Source organism: Dreissena polymorpha, chromosome 5, assembly GCF_020536995.1.
Source record: "Dreissena polymorpha isolate Duluth1 chromosome 5, UMN_Dpol_1.0, whole genome shotgun sequence".
Classification (NCBI taxonomy): Eukaryota; Metazoa; Mollusca; class Bivalvia; order Myida; family Dreissenidae; genus Dreissena; species Dreissena polymorpha.
Window position 1 is genome coordinate 120,515,375 of NC_068359.1, and position 10,343 is coordinate 120,525,717.

The following is a 10,343-nucleotide window of genomic DNA, read 5'->3' on the forward strand; positions in this document are numbered from 1 at the left end:
TTTCCACAGTAGGCTATGTAATTGACCTTCTGAAAGTAAAAAAAAAAGTCAATGTCCCCTCTAAACCGGAATCCTCTCTAAACCGGAATTTCCTCTCGATTCCGGGGGGTGTCCGGTTTAGAGGGGTTCCACTGTAGATAGACTACATGTCCATAGCCCTTCAGGATGGATACCTTGAGTACAAGTAGATAGACTACATGTCCATAGCCATTCATGACTGATACATAGAGTACAGGTAGATAGACCACATGTCCATAGCCATTCAGGACTTATACCTTGATTACAGGTAGATAGACAACATGTCCATAGCCCATCAGGACAGATACCTTGAGTACAGTTAGATAGACCACATCTCCATAGCTCTTCAGGACTGATACCTTGAATATAGGTAGATAGACTACATGTCCATAGCCCTTCAGGATAGATACCTTGAGTACAGGTAGATAGACTACATGTCCATAGCCATTCAGAATGGATACCTTGAGTACAGGTAGATAGACTACATGTCCATAGCCCTTCAGGACTGATACCTTGAGTATAGGTAGATAGACTACATGTCCATAGCCCTTCAGGATAGATACCTTGAGTACAGGTAGATAGACCACATTTCCATTGCTCTTCAGGACAGATACCTTGAGTACAGGTAGATAGACTACATGTCCATAGCCATTCAGAATGGATACCTTGAGTACAGGTAGATAGATTACATGTTCATAGCCTTCCAGGAAGGATACCTGGAGTACAGGTAGATAGACTACATGTCCATAGCCCTTCAGGACTGATACCTTTAGTGCAGGTAGATAGCATAAATGTCCATAGCCCATCAGGACTGATACCTTGAGTAAAGGTAGATAGACTACATGTCCATAGCCCTTCAGGACAGAAACCTTGAGTACAGGTAGATAGACCACATGTCCATTGCTCTTCAGGATATATACCTTGAATACAGGTAGACAGACTACATGTCCATAGCCCTTCAGGACAGATACCTGAAGTACAGGAAGATAGACTACATGTCCATAGCCTTTCAGGACAGATACCTTGAGTACAGGTAGATAGACCACATGTCCATAACCCTTCAGGACAGATACCTGAAGTACAGGTAGATAGACTTCATGTCCATAGCCTTTCAGGACAGATACCTGGAGTACAGGTAAATAGAGTAGAGATACGCCTTCATATCTGGATTTGGTAATTGATTATCTAACATAGGTCTTTTTAGAAGATTTCCATTTCTTAATCCGACAGTTTTTACTGAAAATTTATGAAGGTGTTTGTGGACACAATATAAGCCAATTATGACTTATCACATAAGGCATATTTCAGTTGCGACCTTTAAATTATATAACATTAGCTGTTTCAGCTGTTTTTCTCTCTCCCTTTCCCAACAGTTTTTATTGGATTGTCACCAAAAATGGGCACACATTTGCATTTTTTGTACACATAAGGCTAGAAACTACAAGGTTATGACTTTTAATTCATTTAGAATGTTCCTGTTGAGCTCACTTAAAGCGGTTATATACGATTTTGTCAAATATTTATGAATTTATATAAAATGTGTAAAAAACTAATTATATATATATTTCAATATAAATTAAAATAAAATCTAAGAAGAACATGTGTCGAAAAATGCGAAATAAGCCAGATATTTAATTCTCAAATTGAAAACGGCTGTACAGCCGAATTCGCCAGCATGTATATCATACATGTACAATGTGAATCTAAACTTAGTTTAACGGTTTATTTGAATTTCTGCAACGATATCTATTCATACGACACACGAACTCCAATCCTAATACAAAGACGAATGCTTCGGTTATTGTAGGAAAATATGTTCGTCACAATCGGCTCGGGCCGCTAATTTGTCTTTGCTGCATTTTATGAAATTCGGCTTTAATGTATAATTTTTCTTGTCTATTTTGTGTAATTGTAACATATTTTATCAATATATTACAAATAAACACATATAAAAAATCGTATATACCCGCTTTAAGCATGACATGCATTGTCAACTTTAGATTGTTGCCACTGTAAAAGCCACACATTCATGAAACTTGGTCAGAATCTTGGTCACATGTGTCAAATATTTGGTAACCAATTCAAATCTTAGGAAAACAATATTTCCACTCCATAGGCCACATAAACTTGATAAAAATGGTCAGAATGTATATCTTGACAATATCAACCCATGTTTAAATCTGGGTCAAGTTGGGTCTAACACTAGGTTACCAGCTTTAAACTGTTGACCTTGAACCTACACCAGCGCTTCAGGGCCTTCTTGTTAGTACTTAACGTTTAGTATGTCCAACAATACTATCATATGGCAAAAAACATTGGACCTTTAGGCCCTCTTGTCTTTTTAGCTCACCTGATTGCTCAGATGAGCTTTTGTGACCGGTCTTTGTCCGTCGTCCGTCCGTCCGTTCACATTTGTTCGTAAACACTATAGAGGCCACATTTATTGTCCGATCTTCATGAAACTTGGTCAGAAGCTTTGTCCCAATGAAATCTCGGTCGAGTTCGAAACTGGGTCGTGCAGGGTCAAAAACTAGGTCACTATGTCAAAAAAAAGAAAAAACTTGTTAACACTGTAGAAGTCACATTTTATGCCCAATCTTCATGTTACTTTGTCGAAATGTTTGTCTGAATGATATGATGGTTGAGTTCAAAAGTGGTTCCGGTCCGTTGAAAAACATGGCCGCCAGTGGGCGGGGCAGTTTTCCTTATTTGGCTATAGAGAAACCTTGTAAACACTCTAGAAGTCACAATTTTTGCCCAATCATCATGAAAGTTGGTTAACACATTGGTTTTATTGATATCTCGGACGAGTTCGAAAATGGTCCAGATTGGTGAAAAAACATGGCCGCCAGTGGGCGGGGCATTTTTCTCTATATGTATATAGTGAAAACATATGAACTCTAGAAGTCACATTTTTGGGCCAATTTTCATGAAATTTAGTCAGAACATTGGTTTCCTTGATATGAGAGTTGAGTTCGAAAATGGTTCCGGTCAGTTGAATATCATGGCTGCGGGTGGGGGGGGGGGCAGTTTTCTTATAATATTGATATAGTAAAAAAAGCTTGTGAACAAGCTCTAGAAGTCACAATTTTTGCCCAATCAAAATGAAACTTGGTGAAAAGATTGGTATTATATATATATCTCAGATGAGTTTGCAAATGGTCCCGATCGGTCAAAAAACAAGGCTGCCAGGGGGGTGGGGCAGTTTTCATTATGTGACTAGAGAGAAACCTTGTGATCGATCACTATAGAAGTCACATTTTTTGCCTAATCATCGTGAAACTTAATCAATACATTGGTTTTATTGATTTCTCGGACAAGTTGGAAAATTGCTCAGATCGGTGAAACACACTTTTTAGCTCACCTGATTGCTCAGGTGAGGTTTTAGGAATGGTCTTTGTCCCTCGTCCGCCCGTCCACATTTGGTTTGTAAACACTCTAGCATTCACATTTCTCAAGCATTCTTTATCAAAGTTGCTGAAAGATCTCAGTCCAGTTTGATAATGAGCAAAATCAAATAATTAATGCCATAATTATTGGCCTTAGATTGTCCAAATTTTCATTATATTATACAAAATCCTTGTAAACACTCTAGAGGTCACAATTTTGTTTCAGATTTTATGAATCTTGGTCACAATAATTATTTTTCTAAGCAAAGTTTGATGTTTGGTAAGGGGGTCAACTCAAAATATAGGTTACCATTTTAAATCTTACAAAAACAAAAACACTCCATACGCCAGAGTTTTGGTTCAATAATTATGAAACTTGACCAGGATGTTTGTCTGGACAATATCTAGGTCTAGTTTGACGTTTGGTAAATATTGAATGAACCGACTCCTCTCAGGTGAGCGAACTTGGGCCATCTTGGCCCTCTTGTTATTAATTTTTTCTGGTCTTGAAACATGATTAAATTGACAGAACAGTTATTTAGGTAGCTTTTGAATTAATTAGCAAACTGTGTTAAGAATGGTTATCAGTACATAATCAGTACCCATGTCGGCCATGTGCCAGTGTATTACTTGAAAGGAATGCTGTCTAGAGTGCTTCCTATTATGGACTTAACATCCATTGTGGATGCAAACTCCTGGCCTAATTGGTAACAATTGGCACCAAAATTCTTTTAGTATAGACCTTTCCTCTACAAGATGGTGTGTAATTAATAGTTTAGCTAGACATTGGTACTGGTCTGTACTCTACAATGTGGTGCGTTATGTATGGTTTAGATTTGACATTTGTACTGGTCAGTAAGTGGACTCTACAATGTGGTGCGTTCAGGTTTGACATGGGTATCAGTCTACAATGTCATGTGTTATGTTTAGTTGAGGTTTGACCTCGGTACCAGTCTACAATGTGGTGTGTTATGTATGGTTCAGGTTTGACATTTGTACTGGTCCTTAAGTGTACTCTACAATGTGTTGCGTTATGTATGGTTCAGGTTGGACAGGGGTACCAGTCTATAATGTGATGTGTTATGTATGGTTCAGGTTTGACATGGATGTATTATGTATGGTTCAGGTTTGACATTGGTGTGTTATTTATGTTTAAGGGTTGACACAGATGTGCAATGTATGGTTCAGGTTTGACATAGGTGTGTTATGTATGGTTCAGGTTGGACATGGATGTGTTATGTATGGTTCAGGTTTGACATGGCTGTGTTTTGTATGGTTCAGGTTTGACATGGGTACCCGTCCGGCCGTACTGAAGTCCCGTTCTCGGGTCAATGATGGCTCTCAGCACCGGGTGGTGGTGGACAGACTGGGACGGGCTGGCTCCATTAGCGTGGATAGGGACGAGACTGTGCATGTAACATCACAGGGACCCTTGCAGATGCTCAACGTTAATGGAGACATCTACTTTGGTCATTTAGTTCAGTCCTTGAGATGTTCCACATATCTCTGCATTTTACCAGTTCAAGATGCTTAATGTTTGCGGAATGTATCAGATAATACGATCAAAAAAGCAGGTCGCCGTGGTGTGATGGATATGGTGTCCGCCTAGCGACCGGGAGGTCACGGGTCCGATCCCCAACGTGGGAGCGTTCTTTAGATTTCCCCCAAAGACACCAAGTACTGGTTCTAGGTCCAGGAAACGGACTCGAGAGAGTTTATATAAGCCTGAGGCTTTCGATGCAATCGAACTTTAATAAATAGGTTTAAACTAGTGAAGAAAATATTTTTCTTTTGTAAATGAATTATTTGTTGGTTTTTGTGTTATTTATCAGTACATATATATAATAACTGCTTACTCATTTGACTTTTACAAACCCTAGATTATTGAAACAAACTTTCCATCGCAAATTTACTTTTTCAGGAGGACTTTCAAACCTGGCCTTTATGACAGACAATGCTCACAGTAAGAACCTGTTAATAATACCCGCAAGGGAAGTTAGACAGTATAGATAGATAGATAGAACTTTGAGGGCTGTATAGGGAACATAAGTATCACTGGGAGGAGAATTCTCTTGAAAGAGGACGCAGTAGGAGCATATAACTTGAAGGCATGTTCACCGTAGGACATGCAAGTCATAGGTTGATAGTGTACAACAATTTACAGTTACATTGTGTACAATTGCGCAAATAGAAATAGTGAACTCATTAAGATTGTTAATGCATAATTAGGCTTCTCTTCAAGACAGTGAAGACCACCTGAAATGGGTCGTCACAAAGCTACAGTGAAGTAAATATCATGCAGAAAACATAAACATAGTTAGTAGTCTGGCATTTGTTTTAATTGGAAAATTGTAAAACTGTTGAACTTTTAATATGGTCATTTGAGATTGTATTCAGAGATGTTTGCTGTCAGCACCAGTGCTGCATGTTGCTGTGGTAACCATGGGTGGGTGGTGTGCTTCGGTAGACAGCTAGCAATGTTGTCATAGCTCGCGTGTCAGTGGGTGTGGAAGTCTGATGTATTGCTTATTTACATAGTCTTTTTAAATCTGTAAAAACTGAACATGTAATAGATAATAGATTGTATTGTGTCTGTATTGGATCTGAAGATCATTTAATGTAAGAAACAAGGTGTGCAAGTACAAATTATTCTATATAAATATTGTCATATTATGTTATGTTAAGCATTCACTAATGTATTTAAGATCATAGAACACTTTTGAATAAGTTCAATACATTTTTACAGTAATCCCAACGCACAAACTAACAAAATGTTAAACAGGTTGCAAGTGATTTATTCATGTGTATATAGTCCTAACAAAGAACACCGGTTAACAATGAAATGTAATGTACCGGTAGTTATTCTGAGATTGAAGTGTGTGTGAGTGTTTGCTATCTATGTATACTTTCCATACCTATGTGTAACGCTTACTATACTGTCAAACTGACTGTCATGATAATTATGTATGTTTTGTTAGTTGTGTCAATCCTACATTGAAATCCTACATACATTTTGTGTATTTGCCAAAAACTAATCAAAGAATTATTGAATTATATGAAAGTTAATTAAAAAGAAACGACACAGAACCGACAATGCTGTTTGTTTTACGGATAGATATTTTCAACATTACTTTTGTTATGGAGGTAGATAAGTTAATCAAACTTAAATGATCATTTAATAAGTATTTTATACATCTGTTTTAAACTGGATCTGTTTCAATGTCAGTGGTTTAAATGGGAATATATGCTTCCACTTCACGACCAGTATGTACAGACAGTTTATGCATGAAACCTTAGGCTTTTTGCCTACCAATGTGACCTTGTTGCTCCTATATTGAAACTATTTGGCCAGTGCAGTTTAATCATTTAGTTCAGTCCTTGAGATGTTCCACATATCTCTGCATAGTTCAAGATGCTTAATGTTTACGGAATGTTTCAGATAATAGGATCAAAAAAGTAAATTACTGTGCACATTTGTCAAGCTTTTTTGTTGAAAATTGTTAAGCATATATCCAGATTAATGTGAATATACATACCGTTGACACCCGTACACTCAGCTTATTTTAACAAAAGCATTATGCCTTACAAATGTTTTAATATATATGATAGCCAAAGAAGAAATGAATAGAAGCAACGTTCTATTTACTGCCTATAGTGTTTTGTATTTTTAATTTAATGATTTACGTTTTTACTCATGAATACAATTTTGTAATTAAATTAATTTCTTTGTGTTTGTTGTTTCAAACAATCCAACTGTTCTTTGACAAAGTGCGGTATAAGGAACAATCCCTCACAACCCCTTTCTTCAGTGATCAGTTATGGACCGACAGCTCTGTATCAAGGATAAATTTTCTATATTGCTGCTGTGGGAAATGCAATACTAGTAAATAGAAAGGGACGGACTCGATGGGGTGATTGAAGATACATGTATCTTTATGTGTGATACCCAAATGCGCGGACAACTGTATATACATGTATACCGGTACATCCAGTTGAGACCCTTTTATACGTAAGAGTCTGCTCAGTTAGTACAAAATAAATATATGTGTCTTGCTGAATACCTGTGCTTTTATAAGAAGCGTATGCATTCCTGTTGACGGGGTTTATAAATACACAAATTCGTAAAACCGTACATAGTAGGGGTTAGACTTTGCTAGATAAGGTCGGGTGACTTTAATACCTATATCATATAACCTATTACTTGTTTTGTGTCTTCGAGAACGAAGCGAGTGTAGGAAAAGCATATTTTTCAATCTATTTTTTTTTACCTACATGCTTTTGATATGCGAACACAAATGTTCACATGTATCCATTTCGGAGAAGTTAACTTATGTCAATGCGATGTGATGGGTTGGGTCGCCTTGATACGCTAGCGGTACTTCTAATAGATCCCCTTTATGAAATAAGTACCCACTGCATATACAGTTTTATGTTAGCACACAACTTATAACATTGAATTCATGTATTAAAATTAATACATCAACAAAAGAAACTAAACGACACACACAACCATAACGAAGTTACCAATACGGATGCGCTCACTCAGGAAGGTGAATCATACATACAATAGAAACTGTAATTATAATGTAAACAACACTTTCGTCGTCGTGTGGCGTTTGTTATGCGAGAGAGGCGCCAGTCGCTGAGCTCATTGTCTTCTGCCCCTGTAAACCAGTAGAGCCACGAGTGTCAATGCAAGAACGGCTGCCGTACAGCCCACAATCTTCGCTGCTCCATCAAAGGTGAACCGAGCACGGGGCTTGTACCACTGTGGTCGGAACTCATTGCCGTTGGGTTTCCCATCCGTAAAGTCAAAGCGAATTACACCAGAAATTAGTTTAGCTTCTCTGGTTTTTGCTATATCCGGCAGTTCTTTAGGGTACTCTACATCCTGTTTGGTGTATGAAGGGATATGTGTGTTGAAGAAGCGAATTCCTTGGGAAGACCAATGCGTGGTCATTGAAATACTTTCATAGGCTTCTTGTTTATCTCGAAAATCGTTTGCAGTGGCCCAAATAGCAGGCGTCATGGAAACAAAGACACAGAAACGCCACCTACCTGTGTGTTTGCGACCCTGCACTGGGCGAGTGTTTGCATGTATAAGTCTTGAATCCCAGAGTACCATACCGCCTTTTGGAACTGGGACGCGTTTTTCAATACATCCCTTTTGTTTCATAGCAACTATCTCCTCCTTTAGAAACGAATAAAAATTGTTAGTTATCGAGCGTATTCGTGCGCGAGGGTTGTTATTGTAGAAGTCTTCTAGGAGCAGGTGCGATCCCTGCAGCACTAAGAGTGTCCAGTCGTCCTCCGCCGCCTCCTCAAGGTACACGGCTCCCTGGTAGGCATGGAGACCGACACGTGCTGCACTCTGGTCAACGTGCAGCCAGTGAGTCCCCGGCACGTGAAATTCTTCCACGCCATCTTCTGGCGGACGTCCGATGGCGATCGCATCGAAACTTGAAAGTAATTTATCCGTGTTCCATAACTGAGCAAAAACTTTCTTGGATTTCATTCGGACGTTCCATGTTGGCTGCATATGCCCAGTGTTGTAGCGCTGAATAAGCGAGTGTGTGCTGTGCGGCCATTCGCCCGTCCGAAACTGCGACAGCCAGGCTCTGTACTGAATAATCGCAGCATCGCACTCTCCGGCATTGAGCACATCCTCCACCACAGTGAACCCCTGCCTACTCAGCTCCCCAAAGTGCGCTTCGCTTAGCATCGGCCTGAAGGAAACAGGTCGCACTTCTATAAGCTTACCTTGCAATTATAAATGTCTGATTATATATTGCATGACCCGTAAGTCTAGCAAAGTGCTGCGAGGCACAAGATTACATATGTGTACATGTGAATATACAAGGTATCAGGCCCTAATGGTGAACCCAAATTTGCTATCAGTAAAAGTTCATGTTTTTGAATGTAAAAAGTCGAACTTTTTAAGTGACTGTTAGTCGTGACAAGTCAGCAAATCCATATATATTTGATTTTTAAGCCAACATTGAGAAGACGGCCTAGTCTGTCATTTTATTTGAAGAACAAAAATAGCGCATTAAGTTGTGAAATTACACAAAATATACGTGTTTAATTTTTAAATTGGGCAATCGGTCTTAATAATCAGTAATAATTGGAAACCATGTATATTAGTATATTTCAAGTTTTTATTTCATTTAATTCGCGTCAAATGAGACGCTTGAAGCGAAAAAAGTGGTTCGCAGAATCGGCTGTAAAACAAAAGTTCGTTGTCATGAATATTTAAGAGCCGTTATCCCTTATGAAATCGCACGCTATATTAAATTCTAATGGTATGCGCTCTTGTAAAGAAGACAACTCTTTATCCACCGTTGCATTTTACGACCAAGTTTTTAATAGTACGTCAATCCATTGGTTGAATTTCCGAACAGAAGTGCTCGCGGAACCAATTAGTAATCTCATACATATTTTATGACTAAGATGTTTGATAGCCTTATTACCAATCCACGGGCGACCAAAAACCACAACTTAGCGAACGCGAGTTGCAACGAATGACCTGTGAAGTAAGTTGGTTCCTTTTTCCTAGTTCCTTTTTCCTTAAGTATTCGGTATTCTTATCATCCGAATTCGACGATTTAGCATCCCTGATCATTTTGCATTCTAAATCGTCGAATTCGGATGATAAACATTACTGACCAATCGTGAATACAAGTAAGCTCGTGACAGTTAATTCCTTAAAGTTTTAGAGTATCGGATACTGTTATGGTATTGATAGGTTCAAGCCATGGTATAAAAACAAATAAAGAAAAAGTGCCTACCTTTACGGTTTCCTATCCGATAGGAAGTATTGAATCGAGTGTGAACTCCATGTTTATACTCAACTAAATACCTGACACGTCTAAATATGATTGATAGCTCAATGTTCAATGTTCAATGTCATGTCTATATTTAAACAAAAGACCAACT

At 38.4% G+C, this 10,343-nt stretch overlaps 1 protein-coding gene across 1 annotated transcript; it reads right to left on the reverse strand.

The window, feature by feature from the left end:
* Positions 1-7,820: 7,820 nt before the first annotated feature.
* On the reverse strand, positions 7,821-10,343 carry LOC127831674 (uncharacterized). The gene is made up of 2 exons (XM_052356694.1): positions 10,196-10,343; positions 7,821-9,133 (listed from the first exon to the last, which is right to left on the reverse strand). The coding sequence occupies exon 2, from the start codon at positions 9,127-9,129 to the stop codon at positions 8,056-8,058; it is 1,074 nt and encodes a 357-aa protein (XP_052212654.1). The 5' UTR covers positions 9,130-9,133; positions 10,196-10,343; the 3' UTR covers positions 7,821-8,055.

What these genes read in the sequence shown, in the direction of transcription:
- LOC127831674 (XM_052356694.1), bottom strand. Translation starts at nt 9,129, where the DNA reads ATGCTAAGCGAAGCGCACTTTGGGGAGCTGAGTAGGCAGGGGTTCACT.